The sequence below is a fragment of the Perca fluviatilis genome, chromosome 16 (assembly GCF_010015445.1).
Source record: "Perca fluviatilis chromosome 16, GENO_Pfluv_1.0, whole genome shotgun sequence".
NCBI lineage: Eukaryota > Metazoa > Chordata > Actinopteri > Perciformes > Percidae > Perca > Perca fluviatilis.
The window spans coordinates 7,651,646-7,678,024 of record NC_053127.1 but is presented as its reverse complement, the minus strand read 5'-3'; the positions used below and the strand labels follow the sequence as shown (position 1 = coordinate 7,678,024).

General features: G+C 40.8%; 1 protein-coding gene across 5 annotated transcripts in view; it reads left to right on the top strand.

Annotated features, from left to right (window-relative positions):
• dbn1 (drebrin 1) overlaps positions 1–26,379 on the top strand; it is a 156,094-nt gene that overhangs the window by 104,769 nt on the left and 24,946 nt on the right. For all 5 annotated transcript variants that reach the window (XM_039777115.1, XM_039777114.1, XM_039777113.1 and 2 more), the window contains exons 2-3: positions 16,296–16,351; positions 22,541–22,653. In XM_039777115.1, the coding sequence (XP_039633049.1) occupies positions 16,296–16,351; positions 22,541–22,653 (169 nt within the window). The remainder of the gene's footprint in view (positions 1–16,295; positions 16,352–22,540; positions 22,654–26,379) is intronic.

Here is a 26,379-nt window from a genome sequence, read left to right as displayed (position 1 = left end):
ATTTAATGACATTATATTGTCTTTTTTTATTTATTTTTTTTTATCTCTGAGCGTTGCAGCGATTACATCCTTTAGATTTTTCCTCTCTGAGCTTCACTCTCAGGCTGTATGTCAGCGCTGCTGCAATTTAATTACAACACTGTGTAGAGGGAGGCGTGTATTAGAGCTCTGCCAACTCTAATAAACGAAAAATGAATGTTAACATCACGTAACATCTTTGTGTTTGACACTTCTACACAGCAACCTGAAAAAGGATACTAAAATCAGCTATATGAAAGTCACCGTTAGCTCACACACACACACACACACGCGCGCACAATCAGCCTCCTACAGTTAAGAGCAGATTGGAGTGGAAAGCCGTTGTGCCGCCTCCAGTTGAAAGCACTACAGTGATTCTGCTGCACATCAAAGGCAGCGTGGGCACACACACACACACACACACACACACTATATAGGATATATACAGTATGGTATATTTCTTATATGTGTGGGGTCAAGTTCTGATGACCGTGAAAGCCACAGCTTATGATTCACATCACTTTCATACTGGAATTGTTCAGCGAGCCCTTATGACCTGCCTACATGTGTATGCTTTAGTGCTGCTACTTTTTCTTTGAAATTCAAGCTTCTGTTTGTTTGAACATGGGGAAAATGTAATATTCAATTTGTAATGATCTGGTTCAGATTCAAAATTCACAGTGTACAAGTGTATTATTTGCTAACGCAGAGTAGAGAGAACTAGCAAGTTGTTCTGCAGGAATAGTCGCGACGCCAAACAATCCTGTTAAGTAATGTGAGGAAGCATTTTAGATTTGATGCCAGAGATGTAAGTAGTCCTCCAAACCATACGACAATATAGAGGTCATTTATTCCTGCCCTCCAATACGACCCACAGGACCTAAGAATGTAACGGTCGCCGTTTTAAACACGCCGTCAACGTTGTGATACGGTCACAGTTTGGTTGTTAAGGCACCAAAACTGCTTAGTTAAAGCTATAGTGCGTAGCTTCTGTTGGCCCCATGAGGAATTCTAAGTGATGACAACAACACTGTCGGTGCGTCCACATGATACAAATGGCCGCGCACCGCCCCCCTCCTCCACGCAGGCTAGTAGCCAAGGAGGACTGGGAGGATTAAAAAAAAACATGGACTCTTCAGAGGTCATAATCTTCACTCGGGCTTCTGCGCTGGAAAGTCACCGGGCGCCACAATCTTCTGAACATAAAAATACTGAGAAATTCAGAGAGAGTTGTGTGGAGCTGATGGTCTTAATTAGCTTTGTAGCAACTCATTTGGCAATGGCTGGAATGTTATATCAAAAAGTTACGCGCTAAAGCTTTAAGTTTACAAAAAGATAATGGTTTGGGTTAAAATCAGACGTTACTTCACTTCCGGTTATGCAAGGCGCTCTTATACTTTCCACATGTTACTCTCATTAGTAACATTACTTCCTGCTTTGCTCCCGCCACAATTACTACGGCCACTAGAGTGTGCCACCACCGCTAACGTTAATGGAGAGCCGAAGTCCCGCCCCTTCCGGCGGACCTCATGGGACCTTAACTTGGAAAAAAATATGAACAGTAGTGAACGGGAAGAGGCAAATTATTTTTTGATCCTGTTTGAATTGAGCCATGGATTACACATATGATGTTCGTCAATTTAAAAGATAATTTTCAACCGAAGAAAGGCTCAGTTAGCAGTAGGTTTGTCGTAGTACCTCTTAGTTTAGTGTGAAACCGCTCAGTGAACTACATCTCTCGTCTTACACAATTTACGTCACCTAGCTTGATGCTCAACTTGCTCGCTCGCTAGCTAGCTAGCTTAGCTCTGTTCCACAACACATGTAACGTCATCGTACCTGATGTGTTTTATCCAGTGAAGTGTTTTCAGCAGATTAGCAAAAGAAGAAGCGAGATCCTCTGCTCATTAGAGTAACGTTACATCCCCGGTACGATACACACAGACATCGTAGCTTCAGCGAGACGTCATCCATGCGACATTGAAGTGTGTAGTCTTTCTAATTACGTATTTTCACAGTCTTATACTTCAACAGTTTAACAATAAACAGAGACTTTCTTCGGTTGAAAAATAATGTTTAAAATCATATTTGTAATCCATGGCTCAATTCAAACGGGATCAAAAAAAAAAATGTTATCTCTCCATTGACTCTCTTTCATATTTTTTCCGAATTAAGGTCCCATGGACTGGAAGTAGAAGGACGGGACTTCGGCTTTCTATAGGACTCATAATTGCTGCTTGAAGAAACTACCTATGGGAGCGTTTTTCGGTGGATGGCAGTCTCAAAAAGCTCTCTACTGCAGGGTTATTCAATTCAAATTAAAACAGGTCCAGTTTGCTAAATATTTCCTCCCAGCAAAAGTCCAAACCTCATAATGTTGAAATTGTGTCCCTACCCCTACGTCTATCAAATAAAGTCAACAACGTGCATTTCCACATCATTTCAACAATAGTTATTGTCAATTTTCAAACTAGGATGCTTTTAAGATATAGTTCCATTGAACTTTTATGGAAAGCTTCCTCCTTGCTGAGCTTATTCTGTACTGTTTTTCTTGAAAATGTTATAAAATGTTAAAGGACAGCCTGTTCTCCGTCTCTCTCTGTTCATGTTTCAGAGATGCAGAAGAGCTCATTGATTATGATCTCCACACTTGTGATTGGCTGATTAATCGAGTCCTCTTCAATCCCTCATTATTCCTCTCGTCTTTCATCCTGCTGCTGGCTGTTTGTTCTTCCTCTCCCCCTCCTACTCCTCCTCTCTGCTTTTAACCTCCATGCTTCTACTCTCCTCTTTCTTTCTTCTTCTTATCCTTTTTGTTTGGTTTTCCTCTCCGTCTCCATCCTTTTTTCCTTTGTGCCATCGCTTCTTCCTTTTCCACACTCCGACATCTCCTTCTCTCCTTCAAAAAACACATACAAACACTATCCCTTTATCTTGATCCACGCTTTATATACAATTAATATTCTTTTTTAAACATTTATTATGGTTAAATAGTTTTCTTTTTAAACGAATATCGAACTATCGCTTTTGCACGTATCTTTAAAACGACTATTTTTATTTATTACCGACTTATAGGCTCCCTTTTTTCCATCTATAATCTGCCTTTCAACCTTTCTATTCCTGCCCTGCTTCCAGTATTTATTTTTTTCTATTAGTTTGTTGTGATGACTACTATAATAGTAGTAGTAGTAGTAGTAGTAGTAGTAGTAGTAGTAGTAGTAGTCACTGTCATCAGCATAGACTTAAATAAAAATATTGTTCATTGTGAGACGTTCAAAGCCCCGTCTCCTCAGATTCATTCATTTTGATAGCGTGACATGACTCAATCTGTTCTTGCCTGTACTTCTGTTCTCATTGGCATCATCAGTCACAGACCAAGTGTTCCAATTTAAAATCTGCATATAAACAAGTACGGTCCAAAATGTCCTTCACGAGTACCCCAGCATGCATTTCACATCAATCAGAGGTGATTGCAGACACCAGTGAAACTCACAGCTGTCATTATTTCCACCCTACAACTGGTACAGCTGGGGTCTGCAGTTTTCTGGAGAAGGCAAAAAAAAAATAACTGAATATTAAAACCTAGCCGTCCTCTTGCAGCTCTCTCCCCTCTTTGCCCTCAGCCCCTCCCTTCGTCTTTATTTCATTTCATTTGACAGGGACAGTGCATAATAATAAACATTTCTGTAAATTTGCCAGATTTATCCAAAAGGCTAGTTTTCATCTGCAGTCCCTGGCCAGATGTTACAGTAGGCTCCCTAAAAAGCAGATAAACAAAAACGAAAGGGGTTGAAACACACATTAGTGCATATAATTCATACAGTAACCTGTGTGTGTCATACACATACAGTGTGTGTGTGTGTGTCATTTCTTTTTCTCTCCATCTCTGAAACGCTTAGCCGATATTGTGTTTTATTGGGTTTATTGTCGGACTCTCTTGTAGAAACTTTTTAAGAAGACCATCTTTTTGTTTCTTGGGTTGCCTTGTAAATGTAAATGTGAATGGACTGTTTTTATATAGCGCTTTTCTAGTCTTAACGACTACTCAAAGCGCTTTTACATAGTACAGGAACCATTCACCATTCACACACATTCATACACTGGCTGTGTATCAGATAAACATTCACACACATTTACACTCCGATGCTGCGCCATCGGGGGGCAACTCGGGGTTCAGTGTCTTGCCCAAGGACACTTCGGCATGGAACTGCAGGGCCAGGGATCGAACCACCAACCTTCCGATTGGCAGGCGACCTCTCTACCACTTAGCTACAGCCGTAGTGTGAGCAGTTGTTGCCGATGCTGACACAGCAATTGTTTCTGCAGGATTTTCCACCAATGAATCAGGCTTCCACCATCTAAAGGGGTATGCACTGCACGCACATCTGCATTTGTAGAACAGCCAATAGAAACACTGTCTCTCTCTCTGAAAAGGCCTGTGATTGGCCAAAGTCTCCCGCCACGTCTACATTATCTAATAACAGAGGCAAGAGGAGGTGCAGAAGTCTAGATTTCTCTCAGACCACCTGAATTACAACATGCTGAAAGATTATTATGGAGACTTTTTGCATCAGTAACAAACGGCAAAGGCACCTGACTAAGCGTCACTTTTTGACGCGCTGAGTGAGAATGTGTTGACAAAACACCTAATTGACACAAGTAGATACATTTTCTCTGACCTTTTAGGAGATGTAGTCATTGATTTTTTTTGGGGGGGAGGGGTGGGCACAGGCTGTAAACACAACATCAATATGATCATGTGTTAGCAAACAGTTGCTTATTTACACATCCAGCAGTTACGGAAAAACGTTATCATTCATTTGGAGTCGTTTTTCTGACCAACTCATGAATGTAAGTCCAATATTCACTCTTCGGTAACACTTTAATTGAAGGTATCTACATAAGAGTGACACATGACACTGTCATGAACATATGAACTCTAACCTTAACCATAACTTGTCATGACAAAAACCAAATGACACTTACTAAAAGAAGCGTTATGTCATAAACGTTTATTTGTTTATAATGTTTATGACACATTCATGACAGTGTCATGTCACTCTTATGTAGATACCTTCAAATAAAGTGTAACCCACTCTTCTTTAAACTCTAGTTTGGTCTCCAGCTGCTAATTGCTCCACTTTGTTCCCCAGTCTGCCAGTAAGTGCTGAGAGAGAGAGAGAGAGAGAGAGAGAGAGAGAGAGAGAGAGAGAGAGAGAGAGAGAGAGAGAGAGAGAGAGATTTTGAAGCAGAGTGACTCGGCAGAAACGGACGGGATAGAGGGAGGGGAGATGAGGTCAGCAGAAAGTCAGATGGTGCCCAGACTAACGCTTCAGGCTGAGTAAGGATGAGGTCATTTGGACTGGAAATGACCGCCACACACCCACACTAATACAACACAGAGACACATGGAGGTCTACAATGGTGCATGCAGCTATAAAATATTTTTATATACAGTATATATATGTCCATCTCTTGCACTTCCTGTCCTTTATGCTTCTTTGTTGACGGAGGTGTGTTTGTACATCCAATCAGCCGCTTGTTAAACCACATGCACATTTTATCTTTTATCTCTACATCTCTACACTCAACTTTATTGTCATTTATTTCTATAACACATTGACATACTAGTGTGAAATATAAATGGAAGAAACAGCTGCAGCCTGGAAGAGGACCAAAGACTCACCAGCGAGTTCAAGCGATGTTTGACAACACTCCTACTCCAAAAGTGATATTACAAAATTTCATTTTAGACATTCATTTACTATTTTTTTCATATATTACACTAATTTTGTGAACCCAAGACTTCTGTAAACTCGTTTCAAGCACCAACACATTTGAGTGCAAGTATGTTTTCACAGAAGATTTGAGAAATATTTCCGCTTTAGGGCCAAATTATATCTTTAAACATTGTTCTGGAACAATTTTTGGCGTCACTATACAGAAAGCTGATGGAGATCAGGTAATGCTAATACCCTTAAAAGGAGTATTCAAGAAGATATGTAAAAATGCCCTTAGATCATTAACATCAGAGGGTTAAAAGGACTCTGGACAGTTATTCATCGACACCAACCTCCTCCCCGTAAGACTTTCAGAAGTGCACTCACACTTAAAGGTCCAATGTGTGGCAATTTCTCCCATCTAGCATTGAGATCATATATCAACTCTCTCACGCCACGTAGTTCAAAGTACGTATTTCAGCTATGGTAGCTTTCACACTTCAAAAAGCCAAGATACCCATTAGCAGTACCTGGGAGTTTTCTGTACCTTTAAATGACACGCAGAAACACTAAATGTATATAAATGTATGCAATCATTGAGCGTTTGCTCTGATTGAGAGCCTGGTGAGGAGTTTTATACCTATTGCAGGTTTTAAAAAATATAATCTTCAATAATCGACAGTGCACCGCTCTCCAGTTTATAATCTCCTGTTTAAACCCTGATAGATTATAAAGGGCAATTTCTCTAACCTCAATCCCAGCACGTGTTTAATATGTAGAAAAATCCATTTGGATTGCGGTCTCCTCCTGTAGGCTTCCCCAGCGTCTCCTGATTTGATGAAGCGTCGGTCAGCATTAGAGAGAACACCATGAATACCTTTTATTCATCCAGATCCAATATTTAATAGCTAAAGCACGGCCACGTTTAAATCCTCTTTACCTCCACCCGACCCAGCAGATGGTCCATCATTTAAACACATGCTTTGCGTCAAATGATTGTATCACACCCATGGAAATGTATTTAAAGATACAAAGTAACTCAATAGATTTCTTTACTTTCTTTCTGTACTTAAGTGCAATTTTGAAATACCTGTACTACTTGAGTATTTTCATTTTATGCTACTTTACACCCTACTACATTTAGGTGTACATTCTTTTTTATTCATCTAAGTATATTTTTCAGTAGTTGTTCTTAATCTTTGCTAACTTATTTTATTTCATCTTATTTTTATCTTATTTCTTATTTCTAGTATACTTCTTGTATTGTTTGTGTGTGAGTGAGTATATCCTTGGTAACTTGCTACTTGCTGCTTGTAACAGAGTAATTTCCCAATTTTGGATTAATAAAGTATCCATCTATCTATCTATCTATCTATATCTATCTATCTATCTATCTATCTATCTATCTGACAGTGGAGTATGTTTTATTGACAATATTTACCTGGACCTTTTTTGTAATGGAGTATTTGTATTATTGTGGTATTGCTTCAATCTGACTATTTCCTGGACACTCGCTGTCAACATGTGTATAAAATGGTGCACGAGACATCTTGGGTTATGTTGGAAAAGTGAGTGCTTTTAAGAGGGGGCATAGATAAGATTTTAAAAAGCAATAATATAAGAGAAAGTATATCTTAGCCAAAATACAGCTGAAGATGTCCTAAAAACGGCCGCTGTACAGATGACAAACCCTTTAGGCAAGGCAGCTTTATTTTTTACAGCACATTGCAGCAACAAAGACAATTCAAAGTGCTCTATTCTGTTCTCAAGTGATTCAAAACAATTAAAAACATTTGTTAAAGAGAATATTAAAATGGCTAAATTAGAAGACAGGTATGAAATACAAGAATAAAAGTTACAGTGCAGCGTAAGAAATAAACAAAAGCATCAAAAAGAAAAGTCTTCAGCCTTGATATAAAATAACCGAGTAGACTTTGTAACAACCCTCAGGACAGACCTTTCATTACATGTTTACCTATCTAGAGATAAAGATGTAAGATAGCTTCACAACTCATATATAGATGCTATGGTTACAGACTTGTTTTTTGTTGTAATAAACTCATTCTGACTGGATTACAGGATATTACAGCAGGAGGTCAAACCGTTTCTAAACTATAATCTCTGTCACCTTCGTTCAACCTCAGCCAAAGAGGTCAGAGGTGAACTCTGTGTGAATGCATGATGATGTGTGTGGGCATGCGAGTATATGATTTCATATAATGCAGTGAGCATATACCATGTGTGCCTGCATATATACTGGGGCTGTGAGTGTAATTGTGTCTGTTGTGCTGGAAAAAGGCATCGGTGGAGAAGTCACAGCGGTCACAACTGAGAGAGAGCTGTGTGTGTGTTTGTGTGTGTGTGTGTGTGTGTGTGTGTGTGTGTGTGTGTGTGTGTGTGTGTGTGTGTGTGTGTGTGTGTGTGTGTGTGTGTGTGGACTAGGGCTGCCTCCTCTTAGTCGATTAGTTGGCTAATCCGTTGTTTTGGTCTTAGTCGACTAGGATTTCTTTAGGTGAGATTGATTGGTCACTTTTTATGCTTTTTCTTTTTTAAAGCTGAATGACTTATTTCCAAGACAATTATGAGCACATCTCTGGTAAACACAAGATTTAAAGTGGTGCTTTTGCATGATTCTTTGTGGAGAAACTCCGCTTATCGATTTGTAGTATTAAAGTGCCCATATTATGCTCATTTTCAGGTTCATAATTGTATTTAGAGGTTGTACCAGAATAGGTTTACATGGTTTAATTTTCAAAAAACACCATATATTTGTTGTACTGCACATTGCTGCAGCTCCTCTTTTCACCCTGTGTGTTGAGCTCTATGTTTTTAGCTACAGAGTGAGGCATCACACTTCTGTTCTATCTTTGTTGGGAGAACATGCGCAGTAGCTAGGTGAGGACTAGTAGCTAGAAGCTAGTGCTGCTAGCGGTTAGCCACCTCGTTCTCAATGGCAAAACACTGCTACAACACACACTAGTTCACCCTAATCTAAAAAATAAATTGTATAGAACTACTTCCATGTCCCTGTTCTGCAGGTATTCCACACAAAGTTGGAAGTGCGCCCTCGTTTAGAAGAAGTCTCCCGGCTAATCCTGCCTTGTACTGACCGAAGTTGGAGACACAGCTAGCTGATGTGGTATTAGCTAAAGTGGTTAGCACACACCAAATGTTTCTTCTGATGACATAGACGTCCCTGCAGATTTTGAACAAGCTCACCCGGAAACTGAAGGCAGGATACATTCAGAAAACCGTATCTCACTCAAAACAGCATGGATGGATTTTTTCTTCAAGTTTGTATGTGTGTGGAAGCACCAGACACAATATAATACCCTAAATCCCAGAAAAAGGGATTTTGTTCATAATGTGGGCACTCAGGTGCAAAACAACTCATTTCACATACATGAAGAAGGTTCGGGAGACTTACACAGAAGCATTTAATAAACACTCAATTATGGAGACAATTAAGCAGGGACGACAGTATAACCACGATGTGTTATTGTGCAGTCCTGTCCCAACTCTCTCAAGTTCCTGTCTTCCTGAAGGAGTATTTAAACTCATGCATTTAGCTAAACCTTCAAGGTAAACTAAGATATTGCAGGCGCCATAAACAAAGACGCTAAAGCATAGTTCAACCTGTCTCTCTCTGGGAAGTATCAGATGATAAAGCCTAGTTTCAGCTGGCCCACCGACCTCCAAAAGGAGACAGTCCTGAGACAAAACATTCCCTTATCATGCAGCTGCCTAGATTGCCTGGAGAGAGAGGAACATATTTATACATGAACAGTTTTGGTTATTAGAGACTGGCCGAATGTTCTTGTCCCCTGACCTGTGCCCCATGAATGACCTGGTGTTGTCTGAGCTTTCCCTTTAGTCTCATCATACCACAACGTGGTGTTTCCGGAAATTCTACCACAAGTAGGGCTGGGTATCGTTAAAACATTTTCTCGATACCTGTAGCGATATCGATATCGTGACTTTGATACCGGTTCCTGAGCGATACTTTTTTCAATACCAATTTTATAAAATCCATTTTAGCAAAACAGTAATTACATTATGGCACAAATCTTTTTTTTCTTCCAGCTCCTTTACACCTATGTGACGCACACTGTAGCCAAGCCTCTCGAAATCCAACAACACACACGTGAGCCCCGTCTCTGTGCGTAACGTAGAGATCTTCCTGAAGGCCTTTACGACGTGTAAATTTACATCCAATCAGCAGCATTATTAGATCTTGGTACGAGCATGCTGCATGCTTATAGGCTCAATGACGCTGATATGATTTACTTCTTAGGGCTTGAAATTTGGCATTGAATGACGAGGCATTTTTCGACACTCGATACTATGGTGCTCTTTGGATGCTTTTATATAGACCTTAGTGGTCCCCTAATACTGTATCTGAAGTCTCTTTTATATAGGCCTTAGTGGTCCCCTAATAATGTATCTGAAGTCTCTTTTATATAGACCTTAGTGGTCCCCTAATAATGTATCTGAAGTCTCTTTTATATAGACCTTAGTGGTCCCCTAATACTGTATCTGAAGTCTCTTTTATATAGACCTTAGTGGTCCCCTAATACTGTATCTGAAGTCTCTTTTATATAGGCCTTAGTGGTCCCCTAATAATGTATCTGAAGTCTCTTTTATATAGGCCTTAGGCTACGTTCACACCGCAAGTCTTAATGCCTGATTCTGATTTTTTGCTCAGATCCGATTTTTGTTTGGCTGTTCACATTACCTTTTAAAATGTGGCCTATATCAGATTCCAGTGTGAACTGTTTGCGGTTTTGAACTGACCCGCATGCGCAAAAGAACACTAACAATGACATCAGACGCAGCACGCTGTTGCACTAAAGTTAGGGAGGTTATGGAGGAAATCAGCATTTTCGCTTTTATTTATTTATTTTTATTTTATTTTTATTTTGCCGACATCACCTTTTTACGTGAGTCAATCCCCGCCCTGGCGATGCGACGCGCGGTTGGGGAACACTGAGGACAGTCCTCCCCGGTTAACAGCCGCACTGGAAGCAGGGGCCCGCCCGCCCTCCGGCGGGGAGGTAACAGCAGCGAGGGTTTTGAGGTAAAAGTCACATCAAATCCGCCTTGGCTGTTCACACGGTCGCATTGAAAAAAATCAGATCTGGGTCGGATTCAGGACCACATGTGGAAGTGGCCTGAATCTGATCTGAAAAAAATCAGATCTGGGCTAGATTTGAGTGTTCACACTACTTCTGAAGAAGCCTGACCTGGTCACTTGACCCCAAAAAAATCGGATTTGGGCCACTTTGGCCTGCAGTCTGAACGTAGCCTTAGTGGTCCCCTAATACTGTATCTGAAGTCTCTTTCCCGAAATTCAGCCTTGGAGCAGAATTACAGCCACTAGAGCCAGTCCCACAATGAGCTTTCCTTAGGATGTGCCATTTCTGTGTCTGTAGCTATTGAGGAGGAGAGAGGGGGAGCAAGGTGAAGGGTGGGGGTGTGGCCTTGACCAACTGCCACTTTGCTCGTTTGAAAGCCATGATGTCTCTCTCTAATGGGTGGGCCAAATTCTCTGGGCGGGCAAAGCAGAGAACTCCTTGCTCCTTATGACCTCATAAGTAGAAGATTCCAGATCGGCCCATCTGAGCTTTCATTTTCTCAAAGGCAGAGCAGGATACCCAGGGCTCGGTTTACACCTATCACCATTTCTAGCAACTGGGGGACCATAGGCAGGATGGGGGAACGCATATTAATGTTAAAAAACCTCATAAAGTGAAATTTTCATGCCATGGGACTTTAATGTCAATGAATTTCCTGAGTGGTAAGAAAGTATGTTTGTTGAGGATCTGTGTGCTTTTCTACTCCAGGCAGAGGCAGTTGCCTCATGTCATTCATCAAATCAAGTAATCGGCTTCACACACACACACACACACACACACACACACACACACACACACACACACACACACACACACACACACACATAAAGCAGCTCTATCAGTCATCCTAAAGGGGTTTGTAACCCTTGTGTCTGGTGACGATGGGAGTCACTTGTTCCGAGAGACGAACATTAGCAATCACTATAAAAACTCTGCGTGCAGCTCATCAGTTTCATGCTCTGTAGTCCTAAATGGCATCGTTCCCTATCAAATCATATGAAATTTAATTCAACCGTCTCCATCAGGAAGCAGCTGGTTGTGTTATCTGATGTTAATCAGTTAATACTCAATCACAGCAAAGAGAGTTGCATGGCAGTGTTGTGTGTTATCACCGCAGTGTTAACTGGAAACACACTGAACCAAGATCAGCCTGATTGTTGATATAGAAGAGATGGCATGAGAATGGGAAAAGCACTTGGCAGCTCTTGTTCTGCAGCACTGAACACACTCATACAGTAGTTCTCTGTTTGAGAGGGATTATACTTCTACCTCTTGTTCATATACAGCAGAGAGTGCACTTACTGTAAGTTGTACTGTAAATATCTCAACAACTCTCAGACAGATTGTGGTGATGTTTTTGTAGGGCTGCACACCATTTCGCAATTTTATCAAAATCACAATATGGATTAGTGTAATATGCAAATGGAATGGACATATAATACATACATAACATATATTTGTTAAAGGCAAAATATGTGTGAAAGCAGTCTGAATCAGGGGCGTAGGCAGAAATAGTATTTTGGGCGGGCCAGTACAAAAGTGGGTGGGCCATTTTCTAAAAGACGAAGTAGCAAAAAGGACTAACTGAAAAAAACGATTTTACCTTCCAACATACTACATTACAACGGCAATAACAGTACTGTCTCCAACATGCTCAACCAACAAAACTCAGTCTAAAAGGTTTGTACACAACAATATAGCCTAGACAAAAACCTGTAGATTGTAACATATTCAGGCTAAAATATATTTGCACCGGCAGAAACAGCAGCATTGGCTCTGCACAGCAGTGTTATAAAATTAACCCTTTTATTGCACAAAGTGGCAACTAATGGTGCGTTCTTTTTGTCCACCGAAGTCGTTTTACGAGTCGTTTTCCGGAGTTACGACCCGGAAGTTGCAAAAAGGACGCCCCCGAGGTCGTATTTACGACTCGTCAAGTCGTCTGAACTCAGAGGACCCCGAGCTCACTTTTAAAGATGGCTACGTTGTGCATCACAAGTTGTAAACATTGTGGTTATCTACAATTTTAAGCACTTTTGTCTTTGTTGTAACCAAATGAAGAAGTCGTACACATAGTGCTGTATACTGCTACCTATAGGCATGTCTCTACGGTCTTATTAGGAGTTAAACATAGCGCTGTATACTGCTACCTATAGGCATGTCGCTACAGTCTTATTAGGAGTTAAATACCGCCTGATTAGTTATTTTGTAGCTTGTGCAGCTGAAATTGGCTAGAGACGCTCGGTTGCTATATGACAACAACGGCTTTAAGCCGAGTCTTGAGCAGAAAGCAGAGCAGGAGCCTAACGTTAACATTAATCAAAACGTAATTTTCATGTATCAAACTGTGAAATATATGTGTGTAATATGTCAATAACTGGGTGAATAGAATCCTAAATGTTACTAAAAATGTTACAAAAATCCATCTTCTCTCCGACTCGTAGTATTGTGTGACAAAAAGAACGCAACAACCCGCGGTTATTCGTTTTTCGACACGGATGTGACGTCACGCTCGAGCTACTAGTCGCGATTACAAGACAAAAAGAACGCACCATAAACATGAACCCACACAGCAGAGAAGGCATTTACATACTGCAGGACATAGAATAGCCTACATCAGACAGAAATCACACATGTAACAATGCAACAGCATTGTTGCTTCAGGACTATGGTCAGATCATGAGCAGCAAATGGCTACCAGCAGTAAAAGAAAATCAAAGAATGGAAACTTCCAGACCAGCATTGTTTAGCTAAATTATGAAAGATATAATGAAAAGTGGCCAGCCAGGTGCCAAATCTTAGACAGTGTATTAAGTCCACGGCAGTGACAGGATCAAAGAAAACTCAAAACTAGCTAGGTCACTCACAACAGATCTTCTTATTTAATGTGGGCAAAACACAAACTCGTTTCAGCTAGAAGCCATCATCAGTATTCACCATTTCTTACTAAAATAGGAAGGTTACTAGGTTAGCTAGGTTATTTAATTAATAACACAAGAACCGTGAAAGACGTTTGACTTAATGTTACCTGTGTGAGGGCCTCCTCTCTGGCTGATGGGCCGTCAGCTCCGCTGGGGAAATGTCTGTACATGCTGCAGAAAAGCTCGTCCTTATTTACACTGGACTCCATCCAAGAAAACTGTCCATACCACTTTAAAGAGAAGCCATTGTTGTCGCGGTAACTTTTAACAGTGCATTGCTTAATACATCCGTGGTAGCTAGCTACGTTGTCTAAACAGCCAGCTAGCTAACGTTAGCTGCTGAAGGCAGCCCGGAGAGTCTGCCTGTTGTTACCATAGCAACCAACTACGTTCCGAAGGCGTTTGATCTAATTGTTTAAATTAAACAGTTTTGTTTTAATCAGAAGTAAATACACATTAAACACACACAACTAGCTAGTGCTGTTATTATTTCTTTTTTTGCATACATTTGAATATTTTTCATAACAAAACGTATTTTGATCAAACTTGGCTGGACGGGCCAGTGAGTAAAGTGGGCGGGCCAGTGCCGCCCTGGCCCATTACTGCCTACGCCCCTGGTCTGAATTAAGTATAATGGTACTGCAGGGACGTCCCAACCTACAAATCAAATCCTACAGACTAAATAAAAAATCTGTTTGTTACAGATCCTCGTAAAAAAATACCATTTTATAATGATTAAAAAAAACAATTATTTGAATATTTCCCAATGAAAATGAGACTAATGATACAAAAATGATCATTCCCTCCGATATCGTGAATCATATCGCAATATCATTCAATAATAATAATCAATAATCGTAATTAGATATTTTCCTCGTATCGTGCAGCCCCAATGTTTTGTACTGACATTGATGGTTCCCTGGGCCCAGTTTTTCACAAGTAATCCAGCGGGATTTCGGATCACGGATTGGATCAAATCTTGGAAATGCGTTTTTCAAAAGCAAAAGAGGGATTCCAAAGTAAGATCAGAGCATGTAATCCGATCTTACTTTTGATCTGGATCAAACCTGCCCTTTGGGTTTTTCAAAATTTTGAACTCGTTTTGGGATCTATTTGATCCAAAAACACAGGATTATCCTGATCCTATCAGAAGGGTGGATTCAGTTGTGATTTTTCGAACCAAATAAAATCAGAGTGCTTTTTTGACAAGACAAATCAATGTTTACTGATGATATATACATTTCTTCATATTTGAAGCATATGTGAAGCATGTCACATGTAATGAGATATGGTCAACAAAAAAACATAACAAATAAAGAATGTAAAATGTTTCTGTTTATTACAGTTTTTCTGTTTCTTAAAATTTAAACAAACAATGGCTATTTGTGGCCACCGGTATTTTGCCTACCTGTTGTTCTTTGCTAAGCCAATAGGCTACACTGTTGGTTCCATTTAAGGCACTGGTAAACGGGATTTGGTAATCCTGAAATTTGGTATTTGGATCACAGTGATCCAATCCAATGTTCCTTTAACAAACTGGCATAAGAGTAAGATGGATCAGGTGATCCTGGATAGCAAAACATGGGATTTCCAAATCCGTATCAATTTGATCCAGATGCATTTTGTTTTTTAACTGGGCCCAGAGGATGAACGCTAAAGTCTTTGGGGCTCCTCTGGCTTTTCCTTTAGCGCCACCAGCTCAAAATTTCAATGTGTCCAATACTTTGGTTTATGATGAAATACCTGCAAAAGTGCTAATAAGCAAACGTTAACATGCTAACACGCTAAACTAAAATTGTTAACGTGGTAAACGTTATACCCACTGAAAAATGAGCATGTTAACATCGTCATTGTAAGCATATTAACATGCTAATGTTAGCGTTTAGCTCAAAGCAATGCAGTCTCACAGAGACGCATGACTCAAGACTCCAAGTCTTGTTGCTTGAAACATCGCTCAAATTATTGAGTGTTTTTTTACTAATTGTTCTGGGCCATTAAAAATCTATATGGAAAGATATGAATCTAGAATATATTGCAGTTACCCTGACCTCTGCTTAAACAACTGTTTTTTTTCTGCTTTTTATAATAGGGCTGCTGGATTATGGAAAAAAATCACAATTAGTTTGGTCGATATTGAAATCATGAATATTGAACACGATTACTCATTGAGTTTTGGGAAGATACAGTGAAACAAATCAACAGTGAAAACACCTCAAACTGTGAAATTTCCCGTAATATTTTTCCTGTTTGAACGTTTTTTTGAATTCCCCTTCAGAACACGAGACAAAATAAGAGTTTAAAAAAACGTAATGCGCCAAGCAGTCGTTTTTCCCAATTACAGTACAGTGATTTTGTGATCGTTAGGAGCTGAAATCAAAATCGCGATCAAAATTCTAGTCATTGCACAGCCCTGCTTTATAAGCACAAGCAGCCTTCATGAAGCTGAAACTTGATGCACTATCCCTCTCTCTTCCCTCTCTCTCTCTCTCTCTCTCTAACAGGGCCTTGTACACATATGAGGATGACAGCAATGATTTGACACTGGCATCATCAGGAGGTAAGTTTCTGCTGTTTTTTTTTGTGTCATCAATCCAGTCCATTAATTGAATATTTTCCCTCTTGCTGTTCTCATTCTTTTCATGCACATCAGCACTGTGTGTGTGCGTGTGCGTGTGTGTGTGTCTGCGTGTGTGTGTGTGTGTGTGTGTGAATGGGTGTTTGTGTGTGTCTGCTTGTGTGTGTGCGTGCGTGCGTGAGTGGGTGGGTGGGTGCGCGTGGGTGTGCGTGTGTGTCTGTGTGCATGTGTGTGCATGTGCGTGCCTTTGTGTGTGTCTGTGTGGGTGTGTGTGTGCGCGCACTTGCGTGCGTGCGTGCGTGTGTGTGTCTGCGTGTGTTTGTGTGGTTGTAACTCTGATGAGCTCTGCAGGTTCTGCTGTTGCTTCGGGGCGGGGGGGAATGATCACGTTGTCTGTCTCCTGATTGTTACTGAGCCATCAGAGAGCTGGATTCATTATTATTAGGGTTAATGACGCGCAGCATGATCATTAGCGTTTAATGAGACTCCTCCGTATGTGATGCACACACAGACAGTAGAAAAGGGTCTTCCTACTTTCTTCCTTTAATAAAATCATTGCATCATGGTATGCGTGAATTAGCAAATAACCATGTGGACAAAACCTCACTGGAAGGACTGTCAAAGTCACTTGTTTATCATATGACACAGTTATTATACTTAATGTTGTGACTCAGACTCACATTTTCTCTATGTTTTAGAAAGCCTGGCTGGGCGTTTATACTCTGGAGCACACACAGTGGAAGGAAATCAAATAAAGATATTTATCTAAGCAGTTACAGTGCAGAAATGTAAGCAAGATATTGTAAGTAAGGACACATAAATTTAACAAATGGAGGGATAAGATAATCCTTTATCAGTCCCACAGCGGGGAAAAGTGCAGTGTTACAGCAGCAAAATCAAGAGGCATCAGCAAAAAAAACTGCAAAATATAATTATAGGTACCATACGTAAAAAAAACAGTAAATAGAACAAAGAAAAAGCAAAGAAAAATATAATAATTAAACAGACTGAAAGGTTGAACACACATTAATGCATGGAGAAAAAAATTATAATGATATTGCACGGTTATGTAAACATTATCTATATAGTACATGAGTGAGTTCTCAGTTTTTATTTACAGTCTATGTGGATCAGTGTTGATTGTAAAGTCTGACAGCAGCAGGAAGGAAGGACTTTTGTGTAATTCAAGGGGGTAAGTCTCTCTCCACAACGCGTAGCTCCTATGGCGCCATTTTGATGCTAACAAGCCACCACCTCCTGTTAGTATTCCATTGACTGCCATTCATTTTGACGTCACTTTGACAGCGAATAACTTTACATCTGAAGTGTTTAAAGACTCTATTTGTCCATTGTTTATTTCTAAAGAAACACGACAATGTATAAAAGGCTCCATTACCTTGTATCCCACGATATGGCTCCGTAGCAGACGTTTTTGTAAAGATAGGCTAACGATTGTCATAACCACTCGACTTACTGTCACACAGTAGAGGAATTACCGTATAGTACAGGAGAAGCTCGCAGCCAGTTTAGTTAGCAATAATTAGCCTGTGCCTATGTTATCTCCTTAGTTGGACTCGAGTCCGAGTCCAGGACTCCATCACTGCCTATTACGCATAAAAGTAGTGAGAAACTTCATCCAACTTCCGAGCCTTATTTCATGAATGCACGAATCCAAGTCGAGTCACGAGTCCAGAGAATAGCGACTCGAGTCAGACTCAAATCTGAGTCCAGGACTTGATTACTCCATCACTGGCTCGCCGTTAGCGGAGCAAATAACTGGGAGGCCTGACTTGGACATCCCAGTTGATTTCTCTCCTTCAGGTGTTTGTGTCCACTGTTTTTTTTTCTACGGGTGATGTTTTATCAAAGAACCGGACATTGACCAATAGGGCTGCGTTAAAATGATCAACTCTCCAAGTAAAATCAATCTTTGTTTGAGTGATCTGATATCGATTAATAATATCCAGAAATCAGTCTTTTAATCATAGGCGTAATTTACAATTACAATAATCAAAACTGGCCGGGGTAATGAAGTCAAACTGTTTTAAATGCTGTGTCAAGCAGATATTTGTTGTTCAGATGTGCATAATTCCTATAAAAAAACATCTTGAAACACGTGTAACATTTTCAATCAGCAGAAAGTTTTGAACAATACAGGATATTGATTGACTGAATTAATAATAATAATAATATATACATAAAAAAGAGCATGCAGAAAAGGCACAAATTGTTGCTGGAAAATTCGCCAGAATGCAGGAAATTGTGCAAGTGTTTGATGCTCAAAATGTCTTGATGGAACGACCACCAGGAGCCCCCCCCCCCAATATAGAACCCAAAGTTACGCCCTTGCTTTAAATATATATATTTTCACCGTGGATGTATAACCCACCACAGACATTTTCTGCAAATCTCTTTTATATCTAAGCAATATTGGTATTGCAACTGAAATTTCTCTAACCTAATTGATACTGAGTCGATTCGGAATTGTAATCGAGTCTGGACCTTGTGAATCGAAATCAAATCGATTCGGGAAATAATTTGCGATACCAGGTCCTATTAACCAACCTCACGGAGAGGCGCACACGGAAAGTACTGAGAGACAAACTGACACTGGACGTGTCTCGTGGTTTTACTTTGATGCACTCTTTTAATGAGAACCACAGCTTATTCTGTGAGTCTAATGTAATCATCGACACAGAAGTCCTGAATACAAAAGCGCTGATCACAAGAGAGGAATAAACTGCGAGCGTCTGCATCACTAATGCTGCAGAGCTGCGTGATAAAGAGCCACTTCTGCCAGCAGCGGTTTTAGTTTCCTTCATGGCGGCATGCTTTTCCTCAGAGAGACGTGAATATTTCAGAGGATGCACAGTTTGTTCATCTGCGCTGTAAGCCTCAGAGAAATCTATCTGGCGCCTCACAGCAGAACCAGTAGACCACATGTCTGTGTGGCGTTCATACATGTGTATGAATATCTTTGAGATATGGAGAACAGGATCATAATTTGAGGCTACATTTACATTGCTACGTTTTGGTTTTTAAGCGGGTTTTTGAGCCAAAAGTACGGTGGCCGAGACGGTTCAACACAAACGCAAAAGCTACAACACAAACGCAAAAGCTACAACATTTGTGTTGTGGCTTTTGTATTTGTGTTGAACCATCTTGGCCACCGTACAAAAGCAATCTCCATGAACGCCAGTGTTTTTAGCTCCAGTAGAAGAACTAATAAAACTCACACGCCCAAACCAAAATATCTCAACATTCTCGTATACCGGGCATGCGCGTGCCGGGGTAAACAGGAGGCAGCATGTATACTCCGCCTGTTGCTGGTAGTTGCCATGGTAATGTTAGTAGCTTAGTCTCAGAGAACGAGGCGTCATGACCCAATCAGGCGAAACGTTGGCGTTAGTGGGCATTCACACCAAGCAAAGTGATCCGGAGATTTTCCGCAGGGTGGTGCGGTGGAGCGGGGGGGGGGCAATGAAACGGCCCATTTGTGTAACGTCCTGTTGTGTCCTTTAAACCCACAACAAGGAACAAGTAAACTTTATATTTCACAATTACTGTTTTCCGTCAGATTTCGATGTTTCCGAGCGCACTTGAAGGCATCTTATTTCACAGGGGGGGAGAGAGAGAACGAAAAGAAACGAGTGAGACATAGCGAGTGCTTTGTCGCTGCAGGAAACATTCAGCCATTACACAAACTCTCGGGCAGTTCAGTGCTTGTGTTTGGTTTTTTTACCCTCAGAGTGTTTTAAAACATTCTTGTGGCAGCGATAGAGGCAGTGATGTTTCCTGTTTACTGTACGGTACTCTCACACCGCCTCAAACCAGAGCTCAAAACACCGACAAGTCTGATCTCCGGTTACAGGATCGGCCATCGCAGCGTGACGTGGGGTCGCATTTCTCTAAAAGTTGAGTCGGTCTCAACTTTAAGCCGCAGGCCCGCTGCGGTTTCTTTGTGTCCCCCCTGTGGCAACCCCCGCCGCAGCCTAAACACACTGCCCCCATGAAGGTCTGGCGGCCGACGCGGCCTGTCTGAACGCAGCCTTAGAGCCCTATTTTATCGATCTAAGCGCACGGCGTGAAGCGCCTGGTGCAGGTGCATTTAGGGCATAGGGCATTGGGCTTATGCGCAAAAGGATTGTACTTAGTGTTTTCATTAATTCATAGGTGTGTTTTGGGCGTAACATGCAATAAACCAATCAGAGGGTCATCTCGCATTCCCTTTAAAAGCCAGGCGCGTTTGGACCTTGGAGCATTGCTATTATTATGGAGGATTTGCACCGTAATATTTTTATTTGTCATCTTTTGCATGTTTCTGTGCTGCTCCTGTATGTGTAACAAGCATAGTGCACTTTGCATAAGCCTAGGCGCATTTTACTGATTTGCTGTTAAAATAACAATGAATGAAATGCTGCGCTATTGACTTTAGAACAGGTTTTTGTTGGTCAATAGCGCGACCACTTCCCGCTGTCTCAAGATAGCAAAATGCCAAGAAAGCACCTCAAGACACCTCCCTGTAAGACCTGCACGCCCATGGGTGCTCAGATGGGCGCAGGTGCATTTGCTATTTAAATGACATGGGTGCTGGACGGGAAACTGACAACTGCGTTGGTCTTAACCTAGCAAAGACACTTGTGTTGGACTTTACGCTGCGCCGGGTGCAAGATATAGGGCCCTTAGTGTTGGTGTTGCCAAAGGTCTCCGTTTGCAGCCGTTGAGACTGCAACACAACCCCACAGATTCCAAACCAAAACGGGTCAGAAGTGTTTTAAATTTCTCCGGTTTAGGGGCTCTGAAACACTGGAGCGGTGTGAACGCGAAGTGTAAACGCGAAGTGTAAACGTAGCAAAAGATATTCATTTTTAAACCAAAACGTAGCAATGTAAATGTCTCCTGAAGCATAAAAAAAACTAGCTGTCTGGAACACGATGCTGCTGATCGGAAGAATTCAGAATAAAGTAAAAAGTAAAAGTAGCAACACAAATATGTAGAAAAAAAATCCATTACAAGTAAAGGTTTTGCATTCAAAATACTACTTAAGTAAAAGATCAGAAGTATTAAATGAAAATTGTATTTTAAGTATCAAAAGTAACAGTTACGTATGGGATAATGTAGAGCGAGACGGTCATATAGCGAATACAACCCACACCTGAAGGCTTATTACATGGCTGCTTACCAAATAAATCAATAATTTGACACAAAAGATTGATTTTAAAAGGATTTTATTGCTTCCGCTAAAAAAAATAGTCCGTTCCGTCTCTGCGGTTGGAAAACTGCGTCCATAGCAACATAAACTCTGTAGCCTACTTAGCCTAACGTTACTTATAATTCACATTAAACTGCAACATGTCCGTTGATGGTTAAGTAACACAAAGTGAATGGGACTTCTTTGGGAATATTTATGTTGACGTTTCTGTCCTCATTCATCTTATTTCCTTCTTCTTGCCATTACTATTATTATTACAATCTAAACATGGAAGGAGCATTTTAATGTTATATGTGGTCTAAAGACCCTTATATAGCCTACTCTAAGACATTTTGTCTGTCACAACGCATTATATTTTATAAACCGATGTTTTTCAATGTGAAATCTTAATCTGCAAAGTAACCACTAAGTATGGCTGTCAAATTAATATAATGGAGTAGGAATATAAAGGAGCCCAACATGGAAAAATAGTCTATGAATTGTACAGTGTTTGACTAAATGTACTCCGTTTGATTTGATTTCTTGAGCCTGAAAACGCAACAAAAGACCAGCAATCCCTGAAAGTCTGGATAAGACATCCTATTGTTTTTTCACAAATAAGTGATTCTACAGTAACATAATACATTTAGGCCTAAACGGTGATTACTCTGAGTCTGATTCATTTTAAATGTTTTTCGCAATTCACCCTAATGTGAGGCCCAATGTTCCCAGACTGGATTTAGTTATTTTTAATGGTTGTTTCTCACTACGTGTGCAGATCCAGGTACAGATTCAAAGGTTGCAGGTTCAAAACAACAGCACATTTTAGAGGATTGGGCAGAGTGCTCTCTGATTGCTTTCTTTCATAAGTTGATGAATGTGTTAATCGTGTGTGTGTGTGTGTGTGTGTGTGTGTCAATAACCGGTGCAGCCTCTCCCTGGTAGAGGACGTTACTGTATCCTCTTGTTCTGTGGTGCAGGAGGCGGTCTGGCAGAGATCACGCTGACCTTTGACAGCGCCAGGGTGATGTACGGCTTCTGCAGCCTGAAGGAGCCCACTGCCGCTCTGCCACGATACATCCTCATCAACTGGGTGAGTCGCCGGGTCAGAGAGGGGGAGGGGAGAGGGGGGGAGGGGCGGTGCATGATGCAGGCAACACACACGCACACACACACTTTCTTCACGCCGACATCTCCTTTTCTTCTTTCATCGACTTCTTTTTTCCCACTTTCATCCATCTATTTCCTTTCCTTTCCCCCTGTGTCTCTTTCTTCCTTCCCTCTTTTCTTGGCTCTTTCCTCTTTTATTCAGCTCTCATCTTCCTTCCTCTCTTTCTCCTCTTACATGCCCAGCTGCACGCACCCAAGCACACACACACACACACACACACACACACACACACACACACACACACACACACACTGAAATGTCCTCAAAGGCATTAAAGGAGAATATCAGAGTCATTAAGGGTCACGGCACATTTTTAATATAACCTTATAACACAGGACACACCATGTCAATGATTCCAGGTTCTGCCTACATCGTCCAATCACAGAGCTGCAGCCTCCGCAAACTGACTTTGACTTGTGAAGTCAAACTGGCTGTACGCCAACTGTCGTCGTGGTGAAACGAAAGACGAGTGCGGCGGTTAATTTGTGACACATTTTTATGGGAGGGTTTTTCCCCTTCTCCTGGGTGAATAAATCAGCATGTGTCTCGGTCGGATGATTCACGAGGACTTCTCTCTGAGTCTGATCAATATTAAAACGATGCAACCATGACGACGTTAAGTGTCCACTTCAACCCCTCCCAGCAATCTCTCTTTGTAACACATTTTACGCACAAATGATAACCTGTGATCCTCTGATCTGTGTTTGCATGCGGCTGTTAGCAGCACAGCAGCTGCAGGGATGAGACACCGTGGTGAAAAATAAATGGACTGGAAATTAAACAGAACAGCTTTTGACAATATAACTAAACTAGTAATTTGACATTTATTTATAATACTATTGGAATTAAGTTGATGCAACTAGGGTCCTAACCAGTGGTGTAGTCTACGTGATACACAGGTATATCTAGTATATACCTAGTATACCCACTAAGAAAGCGCCAGGATTTCCATAAACCCACTTAAAAATGCCCAATGACACGCAACAACATAGTTTCCATTATATTTTTGATATATTTTGAATTGTCATCGGCCTATTTCTTCTTCACATAGGCTAAATAAAGGGATTTCCACCGTAAATTGTTGCATAAAAGTGTATCCGAATAGAGGAAATGAAGTCGTTGATGGTCAAAACTTCCCTGGGGGAGGACATGTTCAAGGCATGTGTAGTTTTTAAAGTATTATTTTTCAAAACCTTTGCACTTGCGTCCAACGGTGTGGGCGTGGCTAGGTGTCAAATTACCATATAACACACTGAAACAGGTAGTAATCTGCCCCAAATGTATTATTCTTAGTTAGAGACCAGGCCTGAGGACATCTATAAGTCAATAATGAGTTATAGCCATAGCACCACCGTCTGGCAACAGCAAGTCAGCCTTATGGGACGAAGATTGTTTGATTAAGTCTAACTCTTGCGTGCAGTTTCCGACGGTCACGGAAATACACGGCCGCATCGACTGGATGCGCAGAGTGCGAGGGCATCGCTGTTCATCGCTGCTCGCAGCTTTCATTTTTTGTCCTTTTTTGCAGAAAACGAACATATTGCTGCTTGCTGTGTTTAATCAGCAGTTTTGAAGTCAGTTTTAGCAAATCCGATCGATATTTACATATCAAAAAGAAGTGAGCAACCTCATCTGACACAAATAAGCAGCGTGTTCACACCAAGACTTCTGATCAGACGCAGGGGCGATTCTAGGACCAGACCTTTAGAATGTGACTCGGAGACAGTGCTTGACACTATGATGGAACTAAACCTGACGCTTTGTAAGTCACAGTAATAACGACCAATTTGACACAATGTTCTAACATTCAGCAATTTTAGTCATGAAATTACCAACTTCTTCTCTGGGGACTACCAACGTTAAACTTCACAACCGCGCTCCTGATCTCCCTCTGACAGATTAGATAGAGTCTCAGCCAAAGGCGGGAGTCTGGCACAACCTCCTCTGATTGGCCAACACTACGTTTCTGTTAACCTTTTCCTTGACTGGGTTACAGGTGCATGGCATTGGCGACAGCCCCCCTAAAAAGGGTCTAAAATTGCCAATGATCAGACGACAAAATGCAGAATGAGCAGCAACATTTTGCGTTGGACAGTCGCTGACTTGTTCATAATTCGGCTCAGGTTTGTCAGGTGTTCCTGACAGTTTAATGGATTTGTGTGTGGAGGCATCTTTACACTGTATTATGTGGTTTACGATACCGATACTAATATCGGAAAAGCCTCTGATACTGCCTAAAATGCTGGTATCTGTATTGGAAAGTACTGAGTTTATGCACCTATCCGATACCACGTAATTTAGCCCTGGAGAAAATCTACTTTAAAGTAGTTTATTTATGTTCTTTTTCCGTTATGACTCACTGTCACACTGGATAATAAAAGAAAGTTTATTGTTTGTGTTTGTTCATGTTTCACAAAGAGTTTAACTTGAGGCAGGCCGTACAACAAAGAGAAGAAATAATATCACATCCATACAGGGACAGTAGTAAATGGCTGTTAAAACATAATAAAATATATGACACACTGATATCGGATTGGTAGTCAGCATCGGCCGATACGTTCAGGTATGGGAATCGGTATCGGGAAGCAAAAAATGCTATCGGACCATCTCTAGTTTCAATCAGTCTTTACGCTGTATTATGTTTTTTCAATAAGGGAGCAGATGTGGACTTTCATGCTGTAATGAGAGTTACAGAGATTGAACTTTCCAGTTATAGGCCAAACGGAGAGGAAAAAAGTAGAGCTGCTGAGTCACCACAAGTGTAGCAGAGACGCAGAAATTTGTCCACCAATTAATTCATGATGAAAAGGAAATGTAGCAGGAAGGAATGAATAATTTGTGATGTTGGAGCTCAAGAGTCTCCAACAGAGTGTGTTAATAGCATTTAAAACACAGTGTGAGTTCATCTGAGAGCCTAAAGATGAATGTTTTACTCTCGGAACCTGACAACAGCCGGAGCGCCCTGAGCGAGTGTGTCTGCATAAAGAGAGAGTGCAGAGAGAGAGAGAGAGAGGGGGAGAGGGTTTGAGAAAGAGAGGTAGAGTAGAGAGAAGAAGGGAAAATAGGAAGAGAGTGGTGCAATTAATCAACCTGTTCTCCTAGAAATCAAGTTTATATACTACTCATTTTTTTTTTGCCAATAACGTTTTGAGGGGAAACTATAATATCTGTCTGGATTATGTTCACCATCTGTGTTTGTAACTTTTTTTGTACCGCATGCCAACCCTGTATCCTACAAATTTGCAAAATACGTTTCAAAGGAAATGTAATGACAATATTGTTAATTAATATATCTGAAGTCTCAAAAAATCATTTGCGGATGTTGTTTACTGATTAAACATTTTCCTAGCCCATTCGATTTCTTTCTCTACAGGAGGTGGGTGCGATTTTAACATATTTTACATATAAATGATGCGCTCACTAAAGTTTCATCATTACGTTAATTAAAAACGCGATCTGGGTGGCATTACACTTCTCTCAAAACATATTCGCTGTTGCAAATTAGCAGAATATAAATGGGATTTTGTGACCGGGTGGAATGAAAAAACGGACAGAAAGAGATGGAGAGATCTGGTAATTGCTGTGAGAGGAGTCCATTATAATGTAACACAGCAACACTCACAGCCCAAAGAGCACCAGACCGTAGCA